General features: G+C 37.3%; 1 protein-coding gene across 3 annotated transcripts in view; it reads left to right on the forward strand.

Annotated features, from left to right (window-relative positions):
* The window catches only part of TFDP1 (transcription factor Dp-1), a 47,483-nt gene that overhangs the window by 15,690 nt on the left and 5,528 nt on the right, over nt 1-26,265 (forward strand). For 2 of the 3 annotated variants that reach the window (XR_008489319.1, XM_054391544.1), the window contains exons 3-9: nt 11,819-11,925; nt 16,464-16,585; nt 17,862-18,027; nt 18,226-18,372; nt 22,372-22,440; nt 24,151-24,302; nt 25,047-25,213. Coding sequence is in view for 2 of the 3 variants with exons in the window: in XM_054391544.1 (XP_054247519.1) it covers nt 11,819-11,925; nt 16,464-16,585; nt 17,862-18,027; nt 18,226-18,372; nt 22,372-22,440; nt 24,151-24,302; nt 25,047-25,213 (930 nt within the window). In the remaining variant the exon portion in view is untranslated. The remainder of the gene's footprint in view (nt 1-11,818; nt 11,926-16,463; nt 16,586-17,861; nt 18,028-18,225; nt 18,373-22,371; nt 22,441-24,150; nt 24,303-25,046; nt 25,214-26,265) is intronic. The other variant, XM_054391557.1, reaches the window with a different exon arrangement.

Genomic DNA, 26,265 nt, shown 5'->3' on the forward strand with positions numbered 1-26,265 from the left:
ACTTGTCTAATATAGAGATTGTTTTACAAAAAGAGGCTGTAATCCACCTATGATCTGTTTTTTGCTGGAGAAGGCACTAAGAGAGGAGTAACTCTTTAACTGGTCCAGGTGTATAATTGTAAGCACAATCACATACCTCTGAACAAAAAAAGTGTGCAGGTAGATACCTGATCCTTAACAGCTATGCCATTTTCCCTAACCCTGTGGGCAGTAAAACTGATGTTTTTGTCAGGGGTAGATACCAGGGATGTTGTATATCCATGAGGGCATATGTGTCTAGGCTCCCTTACAGTCAGTGGAGTGCTAGTCAACACAGGCTGTGCAGTCTAGACAGCAAGAATTTGAAATGTGAATCTTCCATTATTACATAGTTCTGGAAGTAGAACAGGGCAAAACAGAGGATATGTCATTGCTTGTAGAATTTCTAAAATAAACTCAGGTGATCAAAGACTTTATTATAAGCTTACAGCTCCTCCAGTTTGGGAGTCCAGCTCCATGCTCAGTGTATGCCATCATTAATAACACAAGCAAACTAAGCTAACCTCAGTTAATTTCCTCACCTCATTTCTTTTAGGGGAGTTTTGTGAAGTTATGGACAGCAACTAATTCTGAATATTGAGAAGAAACAACTTTCTTTTGGCTTGGTGGTTATATATTTCTTATCTCTAACTGGCCTGTGTTTTGTATGCAGGCTCTGTAATCACAATCAGAGCTTAAAATATTTTGCTAAAGTATCAGATATGTTTCAGAATTTATTCACTGAAGTAGTACTCAGTTTCCCTTGCCACTTTTAAAAAAATTTCTAGGGCATTTGTATAGTCTTCGAATGTTAGAATTTTAAATGTAACTGCTATGCACAAAAGTACTATATGCTTTCTAAAAGTAGTTGCATTACATGCCATTATATCAAAAATTACAGTCCTGCTGTCTTGCTAAGTTTGCACAAAATTTCTTTTAATTTCACAGTGCAGAGGATTCAGTCCACAGCAATAGATAAAAAACAGAGTATTATTTCTGCTGCCTTGTGGAAAGCTATCTGCTGTAGTTCTTAGGATGAATTGAAGAGGCTCAGGAAGGAATCTTCCCATTCTCTGATGGACATAATTTAAAAATCTGCATCATCATATGGGGTTATTTTTTGATTCCTGTTTGGGGTAATTTTTTTTTTTTTACCTGCTGGGTTATAAGGCCATGCTTGCAAAAAGTTATCAGTGGAGTGATAACATCAGTTGTATCAGACGGTTTGATCTAAGACCATATTGATTCCCAAATGGTATAAAGATTTTTGAAAATGCACCATCTAATTGTTTTTTTTTCCTTGATGAAAGTGTATGTTTTTGATAAATACCTTTGCTATTTGAGTATTTGCCATTCCTTGGATAAGGAAACTTAAGTGAATAGGGTTTTCAGTATGTTTCACTCTAGGATGGTGCTGTTGGAAGGACGTGAGATATGACATTCACATCCTAGAGCAGCTTTGTGTTGTTTGTGGTCTGGTAAGGTTTAAGTGGCACAGATACCCAGATTTGCTCTATAGTGATTTGATTTGGTACAAGTGCAGCCATAAAAGGGTTGTTATACTTGGTAATCAGGAAGGTGTTTTTCTGCTAATAACTCTGTTCAAGTGAGGAGTGACGTGTAATGTGCAGAGTGTCTGAGAAGGGAGATTGTTGTTACAGGAAGTCCTGAGCAGTGCCAGATGAAATAACTTTGCTAGTGACAGCTACTGAGTTAACATGTGCAGCAAATGGTAATTCAGGAGTCTTCTCACAGATGAAGTCTAATCAAGACACGTGGGTTTATATGTGCTACTTGCCCTGTGCTGTTTTATTTACTGTCAGTTTCAATTGTGACATTGTGGAGGAACGCAAAATCCCATTTAAAGTAGTCACAAGTTACCTTGTCTCATTCTAAAACATCACATTGCTTTTGTTTTTTTTGTTGTTGTTTTTTTTTTTTCTCTAAAGCCTCAGTTGCTGGGAACATCATCACATAGGGCCCTTCGCTTTGCTTACTCCTCTGTGTTCAGGAATGGGTTTTGTAGAAGTTGTGTCTAAATTAATCCTAGTAAACCCTGAAATTTTTAATTAGAAGCAACATTGATGAATGCTGCAACGGTCAAGTGGAAAAAAAAAAAGGTAAAAAAGTAATAGCACCCAAATTGTGATTTGCATCTCTATCCTTTTTCTGTCAATAATTACAAGTATTCTGGGGTTGGTGGTTGACAGCAGCATGCCCTGACAGCCAAGAGGGCAAACTGCACTCTGAGGTACATCAAACACCGCATAACCAGCTGGCTGAAAGAGGTGATTGTCATGTTGGTATTCAGCATTGGTGTGGCCTCAACCTTGAGTACCGTGTGCAGTTCAGGGCCCTACAGTTGAAGAAGGAAGTGAAGGCCCTTGAATGCTTCCAGAGGAGAGTAACAAAGCTGGTGAAAGGGCTGTAAGGCATATCCTCTGAGGAGTGGCTGTGAGGACTCTGGCCTTGTCTACTTTGGAGGAAAGAGACTGATGGACAACCTCATTGCTCTCTACGTAGGACTTCTGAAGGAAGGGAAATGGAAAGGAGATGCTGATCTCTTCTCCTTGGAATCCGGTGATAGGACTTATGGGAATGGTTCAAAGCTGCACCGGGGTGATTTAGACTGGACATGGGAAAACATTTCTTACTGAGAAGGTAGTCAAACCCTGTTAACAGGCTTCCTGGAGAGGTGCTCAGTGCCCCAAGCCTGTCGGTGTTTAAGAGGTGTTTGGACAATGCTCTTAAAAATGTGTTTTAACTTTTGGTGAGCCTTAAAGTGGTTAGGCATTTGGGCTAGATTATCACTGTAGGTCCCTACCTACTGAAAATACTCTCTTCTAGGTTGCTTTATCAAAGACAGAATAATAGGGCAGTATAATTGTGGACTAAAATTCCAAAGCAGCTCTTTGCTTCATTTGCATACCTTGGTTACAAGGGAATAATAATCTCATTTGGATAGTCTAGTTATTATTTTAGTTTGTTTCCATTCTGGGATTTAAAAAAAATTTGTTAATTCCTGATTTCATTTTGATATCCACCTGGCTAATTGCTTAAACCTGAAATTGCTAATTTTCAAATAGATTGTCTTTGAGTGGTAATTATAATCAGAATTCATTTTGAGCATTAGGAAATACATATATAGGTTAGAAGGTGGAAAGAATTTTTAATAGATGTTGAACCAGTAAAACTTTCTCACAAGTTTGTGCATTCTAAAAGTTAGGAATTTTGCAGTTCTGGGAGGCTGTATCCTGAAGAAAATGCCTACATTCTGGTCTTTGCTATATACAGATTAGTGTTGTTGTTTAAGTCTTGAATAGAACTGTTCTAATCCTGCCATTTGCTTGTGAAGAGATCTGGGTCAAAGAAATTATCTGCTTCAGATGAATTAAAGAGAAAAGATAACTAATGGTATTAAATTAGAGCTCTTAAATCAATTTCTAAATTACTCCTGAAATTTGGATCTCCTGTGGTGCCAGTAGGTGGCATTATTGGTACAGAATCAGAAAATACTTGTAAAAGATGTCTTCAGTTCCTTTCACCTCTTACACTTTAAATTTTCATTTTTTATGAGCATAAAGAAGTTCGTCATTCTAGATCTGAAGAAAAAGGTAACATATATGAATTTTAAAATTTATTTAGGCTACTGCAATTCAATACTGCCTAACTGTAAGATTGTCTTGTTTGTTTTATTTATATGGAAAGAAACTTGCAGTGTAATATTATTGTTAATTTTATTTGCAAGGTCACACTCCCTGGTTGTTGGTAGTGACTGGAATTGTTCCTCTGGAACAGAAGCAGAGCTCTGTTTCAGTGCCCATGATTCATTCTTTAGGAAACATCATATGTGTGTGTGTGTGTGTATATATATATATATATATGTATATAAACATTGATTTGAAAATGCCTTTGTATTATTGCAGCTGAGGTAAATCCAAACAATTATTATTATTATTATCTGAAGTTAAGGTCAAGAATTAAGGCCAGGAAATAAAACTGTTGCTGCAAATAGAAATGCTAAAAAGGCTCTAAAGGTAGACCACACGGTTCATTTCAACACAGACTTGGGAAGATGGGTTTGTAATACCTAAAGTATTATTAATCATATCTAAGGATGTTAAGAATCACCTCAAAGTCTTGACTTAAGAAATTACTTAAGAACTTAGTAGTACTGAACACCTTTATAAAACTGTTCAGAATTGCTCTGTAAGCATCTTTGCTGTCTTAACAGGATGGTGTGACTTGTTCAATAAGCAGAGGTATTTTTACTTGTCTTGGCACCCAAGTAGAGACAAATCTTCTGTAGAGACATCTTATAGTATGTTTATACCCTCCAAAAGAGTTCAGTGTTTTCTGAAAATGTAACTACTAATCATAAAATATCTGAGGTGTTTGCAGGAGAGATGTTAAAAACTGCAAAACTACAACTTCACATATCTGAGCAATCAGCTCTCAGGATATAATTGTCACCTGTCTTTTGCAGATCTAAGTATGCTCTTTATACAAATATGTATACTCTTTGTATAGGTGATCTAATAATCTAAAACTAGTCAAGTTAATGCTTTTGTGGTAAGGAATGGTTTTCTTTGAAAGTGATGTGGACTTGATAAAAGGCACTTTAAATTGCACCTTTAAATTAATGTTTTAATTCTAGCTGTGTCTTCAACATTCTCTTGCATGTGGAAGAAAGCAAGAGTTCAGGTTCAGTGATTTAGGACGTAGATTTGGGGAAGCAAAATTCATAGAAAGTACTATAAAAAACAATTCTTGAGAACTGCATGACATTTGATTTCTATTTCACCTCTGTCTAGTGTTAATGACACTATATGAGACAGTTGTCAAGCATTGCTGTGGTCACTATGTTAAAACAGGTTAATTTGTTTGAGACTTTAGGACACAGTTTCCTCCTGTCACGATGCTTTGAGGTAAAAAGAGTTGGAAGCTTGCCCTGTGCATTCATACAGAAAAAAAAGTCTTATTAAGATGTTGATACAATACTTAGTTGTTCTAGGATGATTTTTGTTTTTTTTAGATATTTCTTTCATTACCTCTTGTTCAGTGATAGTTGTGTAGACAAATTGAGGACTTTTTCTTAGCTGGTTGTGTCCTGACTGCCATGCTAGCATTCTATAGCTTTGAAATTCTTACTTTTCTGTTTATTGTTTCCAATTTTTACTATAGATGACATTCTTAGCTCTGCTTCACTGATGTCTGAAACAGGATTCATGTCTGCCCCAACTTCAGAGGTTGTGCTTCTGTGTTTGAATAGCATGAAGATTTTGGAGCCTTCTAGAGAACCTTCCACCTTAGTGAGCTTTCTGGATTTCATTATTTGGAATCTTCAAAGGCACATCTTTGTCATTTCTATGTACTAGAACGTCAAATTCCCTCTCCTCCTCTTCCTATCTCTTTTCTTACCAAAAAGAAGAAAAAAATCCACATGTAGAAGAATGCCAAAACTGAACCTATAGTATTTTTCCAAATAATTCTTAGTTTTCATCTAATCTTGTAGCAGCCATTTGCATCTTAAGTAGTACAGGTATTCTGTCTTCATATATGTTCTGTTCCCATTCACTTGTTAAAAAATTCCCAAAATAAGGAATGTAATGTTCCAGTTGGTACTTGGCCTTCTCAGACATGACAGTTGCAATAATGTCTCTGTTAGTTCCTTAAATCTTTCTGTTCATCGCAATCTTACTGGTCTGTTTTGGTCTCCTGCAAGAGACCTGCTGAGCTTTTGAGCTGATATTCTCTTATGTACAAGTTTTATCAGGTTATGAATGTAATCTTTTTGAGAGCATGTCATGTTTGACATTTATTGAGTCTGGCTTAATAGTGTTACTGCCTTTGAGTTCTGTAGCTTTCATTAAGTTAAATTCCATCTGCTTTGTTAAAACCATAAATTTTGGAGCTTATTAGGTAATGAGGACAAAAGTTTGTTGAGTTCATAAGAATGATTATGAGAAGCTGTACTGATACGTTAATGTTCTTTAGACTTTTCTTAAAATAACCTTTTGCTTACCTCGTGATCTATCTTTATAAATTGGTCTGTTGGACAGAGTTTGCTTGAGATTGTTACAGGAGATGGAAGGAATTACTTTGCATTCTGTCAGACCACTCCTTTATTGTCTATATTCTTTTTTTGTGGTTGTAACAATGCAGAAAGTGCTTGTAAAATTCTAACCAAATCCAGTTCTCCCATACAGAATATTGCTTTTATGCTAGAAGACAAAGTGACAAGACTTAGTTTGTTAGACAATGCATTATCAGGAGTCTCACTAGTTTTTCTGTTGACTTCTGTTGTTGCATCACTCCTGTTGTTCTCTTCTGCAAGTAAAAAAAAAAAAAAAATCAGAAAATGGTAGGGCACCTAGAATGAATGGGATTTCTGCTCCTGAAGGCAAGGATTACCTGAATCCACTACTGTGTCATGAACTTCAGTCATTCGTGTAGCAGAGAGGTCTACTGCTTTTGCCTGCAGAGGGCACTCCTTTCTCTAATTTTGCATGTACTGCAGCTTTTTCTGTGGCATTTCAACTCATTTAAAATGTTCTTAATTGGACTGATCCTTTTTACAGCTAAAACTCTACAAAGCATTCTTTCTTTTTGGCAAAATTCTTGGATTTGTTTTTATATACAAATAAAGGTCCAGTTCACAAGCAGTCAGTAACCAAAGGCAGTTATTTACTGCATACTTTATATGAAGAGATTACTTACCTGGTACAGTTTGTAGGCAAATAAATAACAGGTTTTGTTAAAGGGTGCTGCTGCCTTTGCCATGCAAGTTTTATGCAACACTATTCCTTAATCCCACCTGTATCATTATCTTTTGTTTGGAGGCATTTGGGAACTTTATATTGATGAAGTGCTATTTCCCTTTAATGATTGCTTGTAAGTTACTAAAAGTAACTTAAGTAACTAAAACTGACAATGTTTGGAAGACTAAGAATTTAATTAGCAATTATATCATTCTATGTAAAGGTTTTTTTCATGCCTTTTCCCATGTTTTTTGAAGTCTTTGTAAGAAAGAAATAAAAAGACATGCCAGAACTGGCAGTATTAATAATGTGTTTGTTTTGAAAAGGAAGAAGAGTTGGTGTCATCAAAACTGTTTGCAGAGTGTGGGGTGGATAATTTTTACATGCTATTGTGCACACTGTATGTTGACCACAAAGTATGGGATTATATGGATTGCAGTGATGGCTGTAAGAGTAGCAGTAATTAATAAGTTATTAGTAAGATTCCTTGAGAAACTGAGCTGTTGGTCACTTGTAAAGCTAAGTTCATGTAATTGTTTCTGCTTGCATACCTAAACAAACCAACCTTCCTTGCCCCTCCCCTTTGCTCCTAGCACCTCACCATGGAGCCTTTGAAAATGCAGGTGGGTATGAGAAAAATGTTTGCACTTAATGTAAATTTAAGTCTTGAGAAGACTGAGAGGGGATCTGATCAATGTCTGTGTAAATATCTGAGGGGTGGGTGTCAAGTGGAGGGGGCCAGGCTCTTTTCAGTGGTTTACAGTGGTAAGACAAGGAACAGTGGGTTCAAACTAGAACACAGAAGATTTCACCTCAACGTGAGGAGCAACTTCTTTACAGTGAGGGTGACAGAGCACTGGAACAGGCTGTCCAGGGGAGTTGTGGAGTCTCCTTCTCTGGAGACTTTCCAAACCCACCTGGATGCATTCCTGTGTGGACTACCCTAAGTGATCCTGCTCTGGCAAGGGGGGGTTGGACCTGATGATCTCTTGAGGTCCCTTCCAACCTCTGATATACTGTGATACTGTGATAAATGAGAAAATAGTAGGATGCACTTAAGCAGAGGCAAATTGAAAATATCATTAAAAAAAAATAAAACGCAAACCACACAAAAACCCCAACAGTCTTATTTTTTCCTTCTTTCCCCCTCTCCCCCCCATGGTTGCTCTTTCCTACTTAGTATATCTTTTATGCTTTTATGCTTTAAACTGTGAAGTGTGTGTTACTGTTCTTGCAGTTACACTTGTGTTTCCTTGCCCATAAGTTTATGCTGTTGTGACTTAAATGCAGTTTCTGTACAGAACCTGGTTGCTTCAGTTGCATGAATTAACTCTGGCACCGCACCACAGGAAATGTGAATGTAATTAAAAACTTTACAGAAGCATAGTGTGTAATCTCATGCAGATGTTTTAGGTGCAAGATAGATGTTTATATTCATAGGATTAAATGAAAATACAAGGAAGCTGGAGGCCATCTGACCTATCCTTATAATCAAGTCAGACCCCACTTCAAAGCACAGAGCCTTCAGAAGTTGAGTTTTTATGCATATCCCCAGGGAACTTCATAGGCAACCTGTTGCTGTGCTTTACTTGTGAATTTTTTTACTCATTTCTGTTTGGAATTTGCTGTGAAGCAACTTGTGATTGTTCCCTCTTTTCTATTTGTTGTGTACTCTTCTTATCTCTGTAACTCCATTTAATAGTTGAAGGTAATTATTAGATTCCCACAAATAACATCCGTCATTCTGCCTTAATCTTCTCTTTCATAGGCTGCATGCATCCAAGTTCCCTCAGCTTCTCCTTGTACATCGTGTGGTCCAGTACTCTAGCCATATTTGTGTCTTTCTACTGGACGCTTTCCCTTTCATTAATGCCTGTCTTGCACTGTGGGGCCCCAAAACTGAACAGAGTAATCTATGTAGAGCTTAGAGTGCTAGAATAAAACGGAATATTCACATATTGCTGTACTCTGCCAAATGCAGCCCAGGGTGCAGTTAAGTCTTAATTAACATAGGAGTGTATTTTTGGGTCACATTCAGCTTGGTGTCTGCCCAAGATCTCCAGGTCATTTTCTGCACATCAGCTTCCTAAGTACTCAACCTTTGATTTCTGCTGTTGTGTGGTGTTACATTGTAACAAGTGCAAGAATTTTGCATTTGAACAACATGATAGCATGAGAAATTACTTTATTTTAAACATACCAGAAGAACAAAATCTCTTGAGTACATCTGAAGAGCAGACGTGATCATTAGGGACAGTCTCATGGCAATACTGTTCTTTTATGAAGTTGTCCTACTGAAGTGTTGCTAGAAGTTGTTGTATTCAGAAAAAATCAGTAACATGAATGGTTAGAAATCATGCTGGTGAGAATTATCTACCTGTAAATTCTGAAAGGATCTGGAAATGGTACTTCTGTCCTGCTAATTCATGTATAATTCCTACAGTACCAGAAGGATAGAAAGCACATACTGTGCACCAGTTTCTGCAGGGTTCAGATAACTGCAGATGAGTAAGTCAGACTTTGTTAGACAAGTCAATTGAGCACATAACAAAGTGGTAGACATAGAGATAAATGTGATAAAGGTGTTAATAAGGCTTTTCGAGGGAAAGGAAAAGGGAAGTTACGAAGTTACGTCTTTTCAAAGTCATACCTGGAAAGAGTCAACAACCATGTGGATAGGGCTTATCTAATCAGTGTGATGTCCTTGGATTTCTTAAAAATAACAAAAAACCCTTTGATTATCAAGGTCCTTAATCAGCCTGTTAAAGAGACTCAAGTGTCATACAATGGGAGGGTCCTCCGATGGGTTAATAATTGGTGAAAACCAAACTAGATACAATGCGTACCCTAAGACAGCTGTTAGCACTCAAAGACACTGAAGTTGTGCTAAGTTTTTGTGTTTTGGAAACATGGTATTGATGCTTGGTGGGGAGCAAGCACATTCAATTTGGAGAATTATTTGGAAAAGAACAGGGAATCAAATAGAAAATGTGCCATGGAATTATACGATAACATGGCACTCTGTTGTTATGAATACTGTGTCTATCCCTGCCCTCTGCAAAAATAAAGTGTAGGGGCAGCAAGAACCATCAAAGGTGATGAAATAGACTGCATGTCTTAACTTTCAAAAGCAATTATGACTCTTTATGCTGGAAATACGATCTTCAGGTGGCTTTGCTCTTTCTAAAACAATGAGGAAGAGGAGGAGGTTAAAAAGAGATGTGTTGACCTCCAGGAGGCTTAGAAAGAGATACACAGGCACTAATAGCCAGGGTAGCTAATTTTGCTTTACTGCATTTTGCAGAGGGGAACATCACACACAAACCAGGCCATGATAGAGAAATAGGTGTACTTGAAGGGACAGGAAGGCATAACAGACTTTTTTAAAAACTAGGTAGCTACTTACTTTCTGGAAGAGCACTGTGAAGTTGGTTAATGGTGAAAGAATAAGAGGCTGCTGCATCCCATTCAAATTCGAAGGACTGAGAATAGGTTCTTGGATGAAGCAATCTGTTTGACATGGTGTATGAGGGATGGTTAGCATCAAGGACTCATTAGGACCCTTCTTGGTACAACTCTTGTACAAATGCGTAAGTATTACTCCTGTATTAGATAATGAGTAAAAAGGAAGAGGAATGGAAGTTGTGCCAAGCCCTTCTGGCCCCACTGGCCCCTTTAAAAGTGATCTGTGGGAAAGAACTGCTAAACCTCTCACCTGATAACCAAACAACATATGTTTCAGTAAAAAAAAAAGTCTCCAGTATTTTAAGATTTGTTTGTTTCCTTATTCTTTTTCTGTAGTCAGACTTTTTTGTTTCTTTTGTTTTGTTGGTTTTTTTTTTTAAGCTATGGCATGGAGCATGAAATTCCTAGAGAATAAGTGGCTTGGAATTTTTGTAGTTAAATTTTTTTTACTTGGCTTAAGACTTGCTTACCTACCAGTGCTCTCATTGTGGATGGCTTATAAACAGGACCAGCTTTCTCTGAAGGGTTGGTCTACTGTTTTGCACATATTTTGCACATGTACTCGGCACTGGTGAGGCTGCATCTCAAATACTGTGTTAAGGTTCAGGCCTCTCACTGCAAGAAGGACATAGCGTTGCTGAAGCATGTCCAGAGAAGGGCGGCAAAGCTGGTGAAGGGCCTGGAGAACAAGTCTTTTGAGGAATGGTGGAGGGAACTGGTACTGTTTAGTCTGGAGAAGAGGAGGCTGAGAGGGAGACCTGATTGCTCTCCATAACTCTCTGAAATGAGGTTGTAGTGAGGTAGCTATCAGTCTCTCTCCCTAGTATCAAGTGATAAAATTAGAGGAAATGGCCTCAAGTTGTGCCAGGGGAAGCTTATATTGGATATTAGGAAAAATTTCTTTACTGAAAAGGTGCCCTGGGAGGTGCATCTGTGGTACGGTCACCATCCCTGGAGGTGTTCAAAAATTGTGTAGATATGGCATTTTGGGACAGCTGGACTCGATTTTAGAGGTCTTTTCCAAATGAAACAATTCCATGATCCTATTTTCCTCAAATACAGGATTCTTGGTAGACAGACTTTCATTCTTTGATTCCTTGCCTTCAGCTAGAAGGGGACACTTGGAGGAAAGTTGGGAATATTCCCTTAGAAAGGAATGTGGTAGCCAAATACTACTTCCTGTAGACCAGCATGCCTTAGGAAGGTATAGGGCATGTTTTTCAGATGGTGTGGAAAAAGATTTCAATAGCCACAAATGGTAGAGGTAGAACAGGAGGGGATTATGCTTTCTGTTAGATGCCCATTGCCTCTATTACTCTGCTTTGAGAGAAAAATGTGAATACAAGGAATTAAAGATGTTCATGTTTGATCACTGACCTGTAAGATTACATGGGAGAAAGTTTGAGAGCATATCTTGACTCTTGATTTATTTTATTTTTTCCTTCAAATGTGTAAATGCTACATTTGTGTTGACTATATACAGTTCAGAGCTAGTTTCTATTAATAACACATTAGAATTGCTAAAATAATACAGCATGGTTTACCTGAAGCTATCTACTTGGTTTTTGTTTTAGGAGTTGTTTCTCTATTGGCTGTTCATCCTTCTACAGTAAATACGCTTGGAAAACAGCTCCTGCCAAAAACATTTGGACAGTCTAATGTCAACATTGCACAACAAGTGGTAAGGAGACATTGCTTTTTTAAAAATTATTATTATTTCTTGTACTATTGTTTACACGTACTGCAAATCTGACTTGTAGTTTGATAGTCAACATAACTTGTCATGGACAGAGAGTCTAAGCTCGGTTTCAATTATAATATGTTTCATACAAAGAAATGCAAAGATGACTCAAGTCAATATGGAGATACCTGAATATTCAGGTGGGTTTGTCTTTTGCAAGTCTTGCCACTTAAAATCAATGACTCTTTCAGATTCTGCTTTGAAATCTGTCATAGGGAAATATAAATGCAGTCCATGAGCACATTTTTATTGAGATCAAAATTAGGTGAAACAAAATTGAAAAGAGAGCAACATATCTTCATGTTTAATTTAAGTATTTAAGCAAAACAATATTTATTGTGAGCTTTGTGTGACATACACAAAATAAGAGGTTTCAAATAATCTAATAATGCAATAGGCAATATGTAAATTATGGTAAGTTACTTTTATTGTGATCTGAAAAGAACTGATCTCAATCTTATGGAAAGCAGCTGTAACATACAGACTAAGGGGATGAATGAAGAGAGAGCAGTGGCTGTTGTCTTATCTTGACTTTAGCAAGGATTTTGATACCATCTCTCATAACATAAATTCAAGGTAAATTAGATGATTGCACCATGGAGGTGGATTAGTACTGGCTTATCAACAGAGTTCAGAGAGTTGTGATCAGCATCGCAGAGTCCAGTTGGAAGCCTGTGGCCAGTTATGTTCCCCAGGGATCAGTACTGGGTTCAGTTTTGTTCAGTATCTTCATCAGCGACGTAGATGAGACGATTGAGTGTATCCTCGGCAAGTTTGCTGATGATATGAAACTGGGGAGTGGGGTGGCTGGTGCTGACACACTGGAAGGGTGTGCTGCTATCCAACAAGATCTGGACAGGCTGGAGAGCTGGGTGAAGCCAAGCCTCATGAGGTTCAATAAGGACAATGCAGAGTCCTGCATCTGGGGAGGAATAGCACGAGGCACCAGAACAGACTAGGAGTCATCCTTCTGGAAAGCAGCTCCATGAAGAAAGGCCTGCCCTAATGGACTTCAAGATACCCATGGGACAGTAATGTGTCCTTGTGGCCAAGAAGACCAACAGCATCCTGGGGTACCTTAAGAAAAGTGTGTCCAACAGGCCTAGGAAGGTTTTCCTCCCCCTCTACTTCAGCTGTTTAGCTTTGAGAAGATTGAGCAGGGATCTTATCGATATCTCTAAATATCTCAGGGGCAGGTGTCAGATGAAAGTGATAGTCTCTTTTTGGTGATGCCCAGTGATAGGACAGGGAACAACAGATACAAGCTAGAACACAGGAGATTCCAGCTCAACACAAAGAGACACTTCTTTAAGTGAGGGTGATGGAGCACTGAAACAGGCTTCCCAGAGAGGTTGTGGAGTCTGCTTCTCTTGAGACTTTCAAACCCCTCATGAATGCATTCCTGTGTGACCTGCCCTAAGTGATCGTACTTTGGCAGAGGGGTTGGACTCGATCTCTGGAGTCTCTCCGTAACATTCTGTGGTTCTGTGATCTGAAATTAAATGTCTTATATTTTAGTTTCTTCTTGACAGGATGGTAGTTTCCCATCTTTCTTTCCCAACTCTAAGCTCCAAGGAATGTTTTGCTGTTGAGGCTGACTCAGTATTCAAATTGTACTCCTTCATCTGTACAGATGTTGTGCAGATCATTCACTGTGCTGCACTTCCTGCGGTGGTGGTATTTCCCACAGCCACTTGGAAGTTTGCAGAGAGCAAAATGAGTTTGAGTTTTACTGAAGGAAATTGCTCCTTCAGTAGGAAGCACCTTACTAATAATTTTGTAGACAAGGAAATTCAAAGTAGCTAGGCATTCTTTTAGTAACCAGCAGTACAAGAAAAATATTTTAACTATAGATCATAGGCCATAACAGCATAGAGGGAGTCCCTTCTGGGCATTATTGTGAGACTGTGTACATACTTGTGTTTAATGTTGAAAATGAAATGTTCTTTCAGTTAACTTAGAAAATCTTCTTAAAAGTAGCAAACCCAGCAGATAATAATGAAATTTCAGATAATATGATGCTTTTTATAAACTTTTCATCAGTGAGTAAATTAAGATTTACAGTGTTTATATGTTTATATACATAAAAAATTCTTGTATCTTCCACCACAAGAATTTAAATCAACAACTCCTCATCTATATTATCTGTGACTAATTTTGTATAGTAACATTATTTTTATAATATTATTCTGACATAATAATTAATAGTGGTTTTGTTTTTATAATTACTGTAGGAAATTCACATTTGCAGTAATAATTTTTCCAATACTTAAGTGTTAGTCTGAAGATACTAGCTTTTTGGGGGGAAAGAAGGGAGCCCATAACAGCATCATTGTATTGTGTGTTATCATTACAAAATCAGGATGTTGAAGGGGATTTTGGTTTGTGCCTATATAGAGAGAAATTTTGGGCAAATGTCTGTTGACTTTACATTACTGAAGAAGATAGTGAGAATTATAAAAAAAATTACCTCTAGAACCCTGAAGATTAGGAGGAGATAAATTGGCTGTTAGTGTGCGAAATATTCTTGGGAAGCACAGTTGAGGAGATGACTTCTGACCCTGCTCAACTTTCTAATCTTTGGGTGGTAAAAACAGTTTTTTAATACTTAAGTACTTAATTTTCTGAGCTTATGTTCTTTGTTCAAGTAGTCTGATTTCTTTTTCTTAGTGATGTTTCCATACAAGCTCTTCTGTTGAGTACAGTGAACTGGAATGTGGGGGCCATCTCACCGTTTTCCCCCATTGTCCTAATCTTGATCATTATCAAGGAGCATAACCGTAACCTTGTTCCCTTTTGAAATCAGAGTATTTAAAGAGAGACAGCAGGCACTTCTTTTTCTACTAGTGTTTGTCCCCTCCATTTAAGTGCCTCTGTCATATCTAAAACCATCCTCTCTAATTCTGTCTATAAGCTTCTATTTTAGGGTATTCGCAGTGGCTCAATACTGCTTAACTCTTTTCGGTCATGCTCTTTGTGTTCAAGTCATGATTGTTTATGAACTTCTGAGTAAAAGGGTATTAACAGTTCTATCAAGGAGCCAATAATACTATGTAATTCCTTAGAAGGTTCTGAAACTCTAGATTGTAGGGTTTTCCTTAATAATGATGCATTAAAACATATAATTCTGGCTACTTTGCAGAATTCTGTGAGTTAGAATTGGAACACAGCAGTTTTGAAAGTGTTAAACAGAATTCATTTTTCTGCTTTGGAAATGAACTTGTGAAATTGAACACACTTCCATTTATTCCTTTGTAGTTTTGTGTAGTTCAAGACACTAATGATGAGCACAGTAGATGTCCAGAGTTCGCTGCTGCCAAATATTTTGGTTTTCCCCCAACTGTAGTACTACTCCCTCCCTTGGACTGGCTTGTCTCTTATCTTTAATGTACAGGCATATAAGTTCTAGATGTGGTACCAGGATAGTCGTGAGGCTGCTTGTGGAGTTAGGAAGCTTGGGAATAGAATAGGGCCATCTAATTTCAGCCTTCCAAGAGCAAGATGTTGAATCATCTCTTCCTATCCTTTCTAACTGCATCCTAGAGAATGAAAACTGGCTGATTTCCTCTGTTCTCTGTATTGTTTGCATTATGTGATTAATATATGGGTGATTTTCACAGTCTTTGGCACATTTAGGGAACCAGACCAGTGAATAGCAGATTTGACAGTATTTTTTTCATGGGGCTAAAGTGAGCTGTTTCAAGTGTTTGGTATTCTCCATCCTCATTCTGTTTTGGTAATGAAAAGTAGTAGAGGAGATTAATTGACTTTCCATAACAATTACAACATTTTAACTGTGGAACAAAGTTAGTGGAAAGGTGAGGAGGACCTAAGATTTTCCAGCTTTCAGAAGTGGATGTAAAAAACTTGTACCTTACCTACTCATGGAGGTGGCATAATACAACAAGACAGTATTTGGGAAAAAAGCTGCCGTTTGTCCTTCAAGGCAGCTGAGATATCTAACAGTCACTAGAATTCCTTTTGCATTCTGCATTTAAATACTGGTTCATTTTAACTTACACACATAAAATGTTTCAGTTTGGGTTTTCTGTTTTTCTATTTTACTCTTTTTAAGGATAAATTATTTAAGGTAGCCTGAGGAAGAAACTTAATCTTATTGATTCTATGATGAGGCAGGATCTGGCAGGGTTTGGGATTTTTCCTTCTATTTCCTTTTTTCTGTTGGTGAGGAGAGGGCATGTTTGTTTTCATATTGTCTGAGTTAGTGTTGAACAGTGTTAAGAAATCTAACAAGTATGAAAAGCTCATTTAAGAGGAATAAATCGTAAATGCTCATTACTTAGGGAGTGCTCTAGCTATATAATCTGTAGTCTGAAAGTTTTTGTGCTAGTGTGCATCTAATAGAAGTAGGTAGAAAAGAGTGTTAGTATTTAGACCATGCGTCATTCAAATTGTGCAGCGTTTGACTGCTTGAAATACTTACGATAATTTTCTAAATTATTCTATCTTTCCTGTAGGTTATTGGTACACCTCAGAGACCTTCAGCGCCAAATACTATCCTGGTAGGAAGCCCACATACCCCTAACACACATTTTGTATCACAGAACCAGACTGCTGATTCTTCACCATGGTCTGCTGGGTAAGTAAAATAAAATTTAAAGGATTAGTAAATGGTTTTGCACTTTTGTTCTAAATGTTCACTGTGATAGTGTATGTACTCCTCAAGTTAGCAGTGTGGGAGAGACAGTCTGTTTATCTTTCCATGAAGAGCACTCAAACACTAATGTATTTTGTACTAAAACTTGGAATAGTCACACAAAGTGAAGATCCCCTGATTTGTCGTAAAAGGCTTACTTTGGGGAAACTCAGCTAATCTCACATTTACTTACATTTAGAGAGTTTAGCTTCTAAAAAGATCACAGGAATTAATCTAACTTAATTCAGTTTTTAATTTGTCATTTCTGTTTTGCTGATTTATTTCTACAAAAGTACAGTACATTTCAGATTGGATATATGTGTCCCAACATATAACTTGAAATAAGAGTGTGGTCTTCTTTAGGAGAAAATATTAGATTCAATTAATGCATTCTTTTGGTGTCTTTTCTCTTGCAAACTTGTTTTTAAGAATCATATTAAATGTAACTACTTTAAGACTAAATTTACAATCAGTATCTTACTATGCATAAATGGATTTCTACTTTGGAATTATACAGTGAAATGAGAGAGAACTGAGAGATGCCATTGCTGCTACTATTTTTATCGATACCTTCATTATTCAAGTTACAAAGAATTTTTAAATAAAAAGATAGACATAAAGCTTATTAAACTTCTTGTATCTTGTAACTTTGAAGATTTCATAGCAACTTCATATACTGTAGAAGTTCAAATCTGTTGTATTAATAGTTTAGTGAGTTAAACCAGTATCAGACTTTGTTCAGTCGGTATTGGACTTGATATTTAAATATAAAATAAAACAAAACAAAAGCCAACGCAGAAAAAATTGACACCAAAGAAAACCCAAAAGACGAAGTTGCTTCCTGAAACTAAATGTTCATATTTTAAAATTTATCCCCCTATCTTTTTTGTCTTAAAGAATGTTTTCTTTATTGATTTCTTCAAGAAATATCCCTATTGTTAACTTAGTGGATAATGGAGCTAGCAGAGTTGCCAAAAGAATGAATTTGTATGATTTCAGCATCCATATGTTAGAATTGTTTACTGTAAATGGTAAGGGCGGGGGGAAAATGTTGGAAAAGTGTGAGAAGCAGAACAAAAGGGCAGGCCTGTTTGTTTTTTTTTTTTTTTTTTACAGCAATGTGCCTGTATTTGAAAAAAAAAAAAAACAAAAAACAAAAACGCAACATTAAATATTCCAAAGTTCAAATCTTCTTAAAATATATTATACGTATATTTAGGAAGCGGAACAAAAAAGGAGAGAAGAATGGCAAGGGTTTACGTCATTTCTCTATGAAGGTTTGTGAGAAGGTACAAAGAAAAGGAACCACTTCATACAATGAGGTGGCAGACGAGTTGGTTGCAGAATTCAGTACCACTGATAATCACATTTCACCAAATGAATCAGTAAGTATATGGGAGGTTAATTACATGTGAACTGAATGGGGGAAGAGAAATTTCTCTTCAGACTTTCGTAGTTCTTTTCCTACTTCTAAATGAAACAGTTCAGACATCACCCGATTTTACCCATTTACTGTAATATATTTATTTTCAAATATCTTTGTCATAGGTATGTTTTTTTTTATTAATGCACTATGTCTACAGCAGGCTTATGACCAGAAGAATATTAGACGACGTGTCTATGATGCCTTAAATGTCCTTATGGCCATGAACATTATCTCTAAGGAGAAGAAGGAAATCAAATGGATTGGTCTACCTACTAACTCGGCTCAGGAATGTCAAAATTTAGAGGTATGTGTAAGAAGCTCATGATGTCTTCATGCTTGAGTAAATGGTTACAGGTTTAGTATGTTTTGCTACAACATGTGATCTTCTAAGATAGCAAGGTGGAACACTGTGGTCTCTTGGCTGGTTTGGAAAATTTGATTTATATTTACTGAACACACAGTTAAACCTCTGCATTGCTTAAATACATATTTTTTCAATTCTTCCATGTCAAAAATACCACTTTGTCACAGCTTTTACATTATATGTGAGAGAGTTCTGAGTGCAAGTTCATCAAGCTGAAATATTAATGTCTATTTCCAACACTGCAGTAGTGGTGCTCTAGAGTTAGGAAGGTCTTTTTCTCCAGGTAGCTATCATCATGGACCTATTATTTTTCTACTGTTGCATGTAGAACAGTATATATGTGTGTGTGTGTGTGTATATATATATGCATTGCCCCTTTGTTATTGCAGATCCTTCTGCATTTCTGACATCATTAATCTTAAATGAACATGCCAGACTTTGCATGTCTTGGGTAGGAAGTAACATGGTTTATACCGAAAGGCATTCATAAGTTCTGGCAGGATTTTTGGGGATCTTTTGTATCCTTGGAATTGGAAGGTAATAGTTACCGAGGTCTACTAAAGACAATTTACTTTATCAGAATAGAGTGAGACTTTGTATTTATGTATTTATTATTAAGTCTAAATTTCGTTCAGCGGGACTTAAAAATGAGTATAGAAGCTGACAAATTGAAAAAAAAAAAAGAGTGTTTTGGAACCTATCTACAATGGGCTAATTCTATGGATATTCTTGTTTGATACTGATAATTGATTTTTCAGTTAATGCTGTAATTACTATCTAGATGAAGAAAATACAGGATATCTAACCAATCTGAGTTTTATTTAATGTTTATCATCCCAAGTCTAAATTAACTGGGTGCTAAATAGTACGATGAGTTTGGAAGGTGAACTGGTTTGAAGATGACAGTGTGTGCTGAATAGGGAACCGCCTAGTTGGAGGGATTTTAAAAATGGATCTCTTTGAATCATTCTCACAAAGTATGACATTGCCACTAGTGTTGGAGCAAAAGAGAAAGAAGTGTGGCTCATTTGGGTGAGTTTGATGTCATGACTGAGAATGTTCTAAAGAAGAGTAGGATAATATTAATACTGAAACAAAAAGAGCAACTTAGAATATAATAACGCACAGTGAAGGTTCATTTGTTTAAGATGGGAGCAATGGTAACTTCGCCACCGAAGTGAAAACTTATTAATTGAATGTCATAAGAGAAGGAAAGAGTTCTGTTAACCATTGAATAATTGATCCAAAAGTGTAATGCAGTCTTGAAAATAGCAAAAGTCCTAGGATGTGTTGGGCTTGCTTGAGAAAATTACAGGATTTCCTCCCTTCTCTGTTTATTACTTCATGAGTATTCTAGCTTCTGTTTCTGCAAGATCTGATGGCTTTTACATTATTAGTCACATTACCTGACAAGCTTTGCAATGAGGTTATTTTTAATGAGTTTGTGGAGGCTAATGTTTAATTTGTGAAATTTGTCAAGCTTAAAAAAACCTCTGTTACTATCCCATCTGTTGAAAAGGCAAGCCAAACAGTTTATAAGGGAACACAGAAGTTTTAAGACTTCCCCATCAAGTGTTTAGTATTTTAAGTCTTTTTAAACTTGTATTTATCTGTAAATTAGAATATTTTATTAGTTAATTTATGTCCTGAAAATGCAAAAAGAGAGTGTGGAACAATTAATAAGGCTTGTATCTTGAAGTAATATGTAAGGCAGTATAGTTTACATGTATGTGATAGTTAAAATACCTTGGGTGAATTGTGGTAAGTTTTTTGGGGGAAAGCGGTTTTCACTTAGAAAGTAAGTTGTAAGACTTGACCCTACTTTTTTTTTAAAGAAAAAACATGTCTTTTTGCAGTTCTTTTTCAGTTGCATATTGCTGGGATTTTTTAAATTAAAAATCAAACAAAACCACATTCGTGCAAATTTTTAACTCCAGTGATTTTCTTGTTAGAAATTTAATGAAATTCAACAAGGGCAAGTGTAAAGTCTTGCACTTGGGAAGGAGAAACCCCATGTACCAGTATAGGTTGGGGACTGACCTGCTGGAAAGCAGTGAAAGGGAAAAGGACCTGGGAGTCCTAGTGGATGGAAGGTTGACCATGAGCCAGCAATGTGCTCTTGTGGCCAAAGAGGCCAACGCCATTCTGGGCACTATTAGAAGGGGTGTGGTTAGTAGGTCAAGAGAGGTTCTCCTCCCCCTCTACTATGCCCTGGTGAGGCCACATCTGGAATCTTTTGTCCAGTTCTAGGCCCCTCAGTTCAAGAGGGACAGGGAACTGCTTGAAAGAGTCAGCACAGAGACATGAAAGATTAAGGGAGTGGAACATCTTCCTTATGAGGAGAGACTGAGGGAGCTGGGGCTCTTTAGCTTGGAGAGGAGGAGACTGAGGGGTGACCTCATTCCTGTTTATAAATATATAAATGGTGAGAGCCTTGAGGATGGAGTCAGGCTTTGCTTGGTGATGCCCAATGACAGGACAAGGAGCAATGGGTGGAAGTTGAGGCATAGGAAGTTCCATGTGAACATGAGGAAAACTTCTTTCAATGTGAGGGTGACAGAACACTGGGGGTTGTGGAATCTCCCTCTCTGGAGATACTCAAGACCTATCTGGACATGTTCCTGTGTGATCTGGCAGGGGCACTGGACTAGATGATCTTCTGAGGTCCCTTCCAGCCCTTAACATTCTGTGATTCAGTGAATATTGAGTCATTTGTAGCAGTGAGTTTCAGGTGCATTACCTTTTGTTGGGTTTTGAACATACCATTTCAGTTGATATCCTCTGGGGTTTTTTTTATTTGTTTGTTTGGGAGGACCTGATCACTCCTTATTCACTTTCTTCATCCTGTTTGTGATTTTACGGGTATCTCCAATGTTCTCACCCATTATTTAATTCTCTTTTCTGTAGAGTCCTAGTTTATTCATTATTCTCTTGTATGGTATCTGTTCTGTATCTTTGAATATCATGATTGCTCTTTTGTATGATCTCTTCGAAATAAAAACACTAGGCCGACAGAAGTCAAGATGTAAATGTTTCAGTTCATACACTGATGTAGTGTTAATTTTCATTTGGTTCTCTCTTCCTTGCTTGATAATTCAAATTTCTTGGCTGCTGTAATGTACTGAGCTGATGGTTTTTGTAGATACTGTAATTTAAGATCTCTACTGAATGTCATTTCTAAATATGCATGGATGCAATTAGGTTTTCTCACACATGCCACAGTACGTTTTCCAAAAATGATTTTGATGGTGTAATCACCAATACCACAAGACTCTGTGACTCTGTGTGTGCTTCGTAATGAGCTCTCTTTACTATGCCAGGTAACTCAGCATTGTCAGCGGATTCTGTCACCTTGCTGTTCATCCTCTTTTTCTGATTCTATAATTTGAATAACAGCCTGTAAATTAAGTCCTTTTGGGACTCTGCTGGTAAACTTCCTCCACTGAGGAAGCTGTTTATTTATTACCATTTTGTCTCCTGTCTTTTATGTTATTATATGTTATTCAATACTGTGAGGACTTAACCTTGGGCCCCATAGCAGGTTCTTTTCTTTAAGCACCTCTGATGAGTCTTCTCCAATACCTCCAGTATAGGTACACTGCATCAAGTGGGCTACATGCTCTTTGCCTCCTTGAGAAAACTTGCATAATTCTTTGAGACGTAATGTCTATTTGCAAAAATGTTTTTACCCTCTCCCTGATACACCATGCTTTATTTCCTAGTTTTCTAATACTGCTCTTTGTTACAGTTTCCATCAGTAGTATTGATGTGAGTCCTAAAGTTAAAAGCTAGCTATAATTTATCAGGAGAACCTTAATGATTGGCATAATATGTCCTACATGTAGTTCTGTGGTACTGAAATTTTTTTAAGGGAAGAAAATACTGATATAAAATGTTACTTAAGAACAACAAATTAACAAATACTTTTTCTGTCTTAAGGTGGAGAAACAGAGAAGACTTGAAAGAATAAAACAAAAACAGTCTCAACTACAAGAACTCATTCTACAGGTACAGTCAAGGTACTCTTGTCTATAGGGCAAGGTAACATATCTGCATCCCTTTTGTTTAACCCAGTGATGGATGGGAAACTTTTAAGAATGCTAGAGGTTAATTTTAGGGTAAGGCATATACTGTTTTAATTTGACACAGCTGATGGCTTTTGCTGTTAGGTAAGCTAGTAAACTTCCATGGGTTGTTAAAAATTATTTTGTGGTTTCAATTATATTTAAACAGGATTTATGCTGACAGGAGCTATAATTCATACTGTGCCCTCTGAATTTCCCTATTCACTTTTTGTATCCTGAATGTTTTTACCTGTCCGTAGATAAAATTATGTGACTGTAGAAGTCTTCTCTCATAATGCTCTGTCTTGTCTTTCTGGGATATTGCTGTCTCTGCTTAAATCACTGTCAAGCAGTGGCTGAACTCCTTCCCAGATTTTTCCTAGTATGCTAGGGGAAGCAGTAGTTTATGCCCTTAAGTCACTGTGTAACTGGTTGACTGGAATGCATTCCTTAGTAGTTGCATTACCTATGTAGTAGGAATGAGGATCTTGGGGAGGGTATGAAGGAACATACATACAGACAGCTTTGGGATAAGTCTCAACAGCTGTCTGTTTTTTACCAGCCTCTGAGTTGGCTTTGATTTTGGTTTTAATTTTTTTATCTTACTTGATTCCATGACCAGACAAAGTTTTTGTAGGATTTGTATTTTGAGTTTTTAGTTTTCACAATTGCTTCTCTTCAGAATGTGAACATTCTATTCTAAAAAGCACTTTTGTTAAGATCATAGAATCATAGAATGAGTCAGGGTTGGAAGGGACCACAAGGATCATCTTGTTCCAACCCCCCTGCCATGGGCAGGGACACCTCACACTACATCAGGCTGGCCAGAGCCTCATCCAGCCTGGCCTTAAACACCTCCAGGGATGGGGCCTCAACCACCTCCCTGGACAACCCATTCCAGGCTCTCACCACTCTCATGGTGAAGAACTTCTTCCTCACATCCACTCTGAATCTCCCCACTTCCAGCTTTGTTCCATTCCCCCTAGTCCTGTCACTACCTGATAGCCTAAAAAGTCCCTCCCCAGCTTTCTTGTAGGCCCCCTTCAGATACTGGAAGGCCACAATAAGGTCACCTCGGAGCCTTCTCTTCTCCAGACTGAACAGCTCCAACTCTTTCAGCACCTCATAGGAGAGGTGCTCCAGCCCTCTGATCATCCTCGTGGCCCTAGATGTGAGTGAAGTCACTACTCTGAACTGAGTAATTCAGAATCCTAATGTCAGACACTCAAATCCCAAACATATCATTTTAACATATCATTTCAGCAAAAATACAGTATTAATCATTCAACTGTTCTTTGCAGTAGCTGGCAGGGAGTAGTAAGCAGAGAGGAAGTAGAATGCAATGTGAAAATTCCTTTTTTCCAGCCATTGTTAGCCGTTCCTTCTCTCAAGGATCTGTCCAAGAAACTGTCCCAATGTAGTTCTTGAAAGGTGCAGGTTTTTTTCCTCAGTTAAGTTTTGCTGTATTGTATTTTTTCAATATTATCATTTGTCTCTCTTGCATCTTAACGTACAGGAATACAATGAATGCTTTGTCTTTTTCACCATTTACTTGCTGCAGCCATTGCTGATGTTCTTTTATCTGAGGGATTTTTTTTTTAACAGGATCATAGAGGTTTAATTCATGCTTTCATATCACTATTGCTTTTTCTAGCAAATCGCCTTTAAGAACCTTGTTCAGCGAAACCGTCAGGCAGAACAACAGGCAAATCGACCGCCACCTTCCAATTCTGTCATCCATTTGCCATTTATCATTGTGAACACCAGCAAGAAGACAGTGATTGACTGCAGTATTTCAAATGACAAGTGAGTAAACAAAGTTTTCTATGTAACGAAGTTCTTGTCCATACTAAAGTATTCATCTAGATTTGTTAAAAATTACATACGAATAAATTTATTTGTGCCACTTGTGGTTTGAGAACATGCACTACAGGCAGGTAAAAATTAGTCATGTTGAATAGAAACAATTTTGTAGAGCTTTCTAATAAATAGTATGATGTGTTCACATTTAATAACTTCACTTCTAACATCTCTAGATATTAAGATAAAAGTGAGGTAGCTCTCATGACATTTCATATCAGAGTTTTCCAAATACTGTTTTGTTTTGGCTTTAATGTGATGAAAACCAGGTAGCAGAATTGAAAATGGATTTTTGCTTTCAAAATTGCTGTTCTCTACTTGTTTATTTTCATCTGCTAAATAAAAGCTGAATGTACCAGTGATTTGTCATTGCACTATTAGCTTACTAGAAAAGCTTAAAAACATGAAAATAAATAAATAAATTACAGAGTAGGCAGAGAAATGGGAGTAAAGAAAAAAATACCAAACATGGAAAATGTTTAATTAAAACCCTATCTGTTGGACCTGTTAATGATTTATGTAGCATGTGTAATTATAGTTGGTTAGCTATCCATAAATCTTGACAAAGTGTGTTTGCTTAATGTGATATGTTGCTAGGGTTGTGTGCCAAGCTTTTGAAATGCTGCAATTCTTGAAACTGGTACAGCAGTTAAAGCAATTTAATCTAATTGAGACTTTTTTCCTGTCTAGGTTTGAATATCTATTTAATTTTGACAATACTTTTGAAATTCATGATGACATAGAAGTACTAAAACGAATGGGAATGGCTTGCGGGCTAGAATCTGGAAGCTGTTCGGCAGAGGACCTAAAAATTGCAAGGAGTTTGGTTCCTAAAGCTCTGGAACCATATGTGACAGGTTAGTTACTCCAAGAATAGTTGTTTCCCTGCTTAATATCAGACTCAAGGTAAAAAGTGGAAATTAACTTATACTGGATATTTTCACTGGTTTGTGGTAAAGATTTCTAACAACCACTCGAATAGATGTTTTTTAGTGTACCTTAGGAAACAAATAACAGATTCATAGAGAACAGACTGTTCTTTGCAGACCCATGTTTTGCATTATACTACACAAGTAGATCTTTGTAGTGTGCAATTCTGTATTTATACTTGATTCACCACCTGCAAAGCAAAAAGGCAGTTAAGTGCAAATGTGATGATGCCTTCATTTTGTATTGTTTTATCATTTTCATTAGATAAGAATACTGAAGATGTCTGACTTGCCTACTTCAAAATAAAATGTCTTTTTTGACGTATTTTGAAATTTTGCTGTTGCACTAGCTTCTTGGGTTTTATTTGCACTATTTTTGATACAGTGAGTTGTCAAGGTTTAAGGCCACCCAGCTGACAATAGAGCACCTCAAAGTTGCTTGCTGACCTCTACCACTCTTCAGCAGGATGGGGAGGAGAAAAATAAAATGAAAAGGCTTGAGGGTGGAAGCATACATAAGACAGGGAGGGTTCACTCAGCAGTTATGGTCAAGGGCAAAGAACATACCCTACTTGGAGAAACAACAATATTTGTTTAAATTAAGCACTATCAATTTACTGGTTGAATTGGAGCAGGATAATGAGGAATACAATGAAATCCTAAAAACACCTTCTCCCACCCCTCCCTTCCTTCCAGGTTCAGCTCTTGCTCTTGAGAATATTTTTTTTTTCTACCTCCTTTCTCTTAGTAGAGCAGGGGGCAGGTCATGAGGGTTGCAGTCAGTTCATCATGTCTTTGCTGCTTCCTTCCTCCTCACAGGAAGCACTCCACAGTCATCCTCTGCTCTGTCATGGACCCCTTTTGCATCATGCAGTCCTTCTAGCAATATCACAGCCTTCTTCAGGCACAGTCACTTTCTCCAGCACCGGGGTCCTGCGTGAATTGCATGTTGACATCTGCTTCACCATTAATCTCCATTA

This window comes from Indicator indicator, chromosome 1 (assembly GCF_027791375.1).
Source record: "Indicator indicator isolate 239-I01 chromosome 1, UM_Iind_1.1, whole genome shotgun sequence".
NCBI lineage: Eukaryota > Metazoa > Chordata > Aves > Piciformes > Indicatoridae > Indicator > Indicator indicator.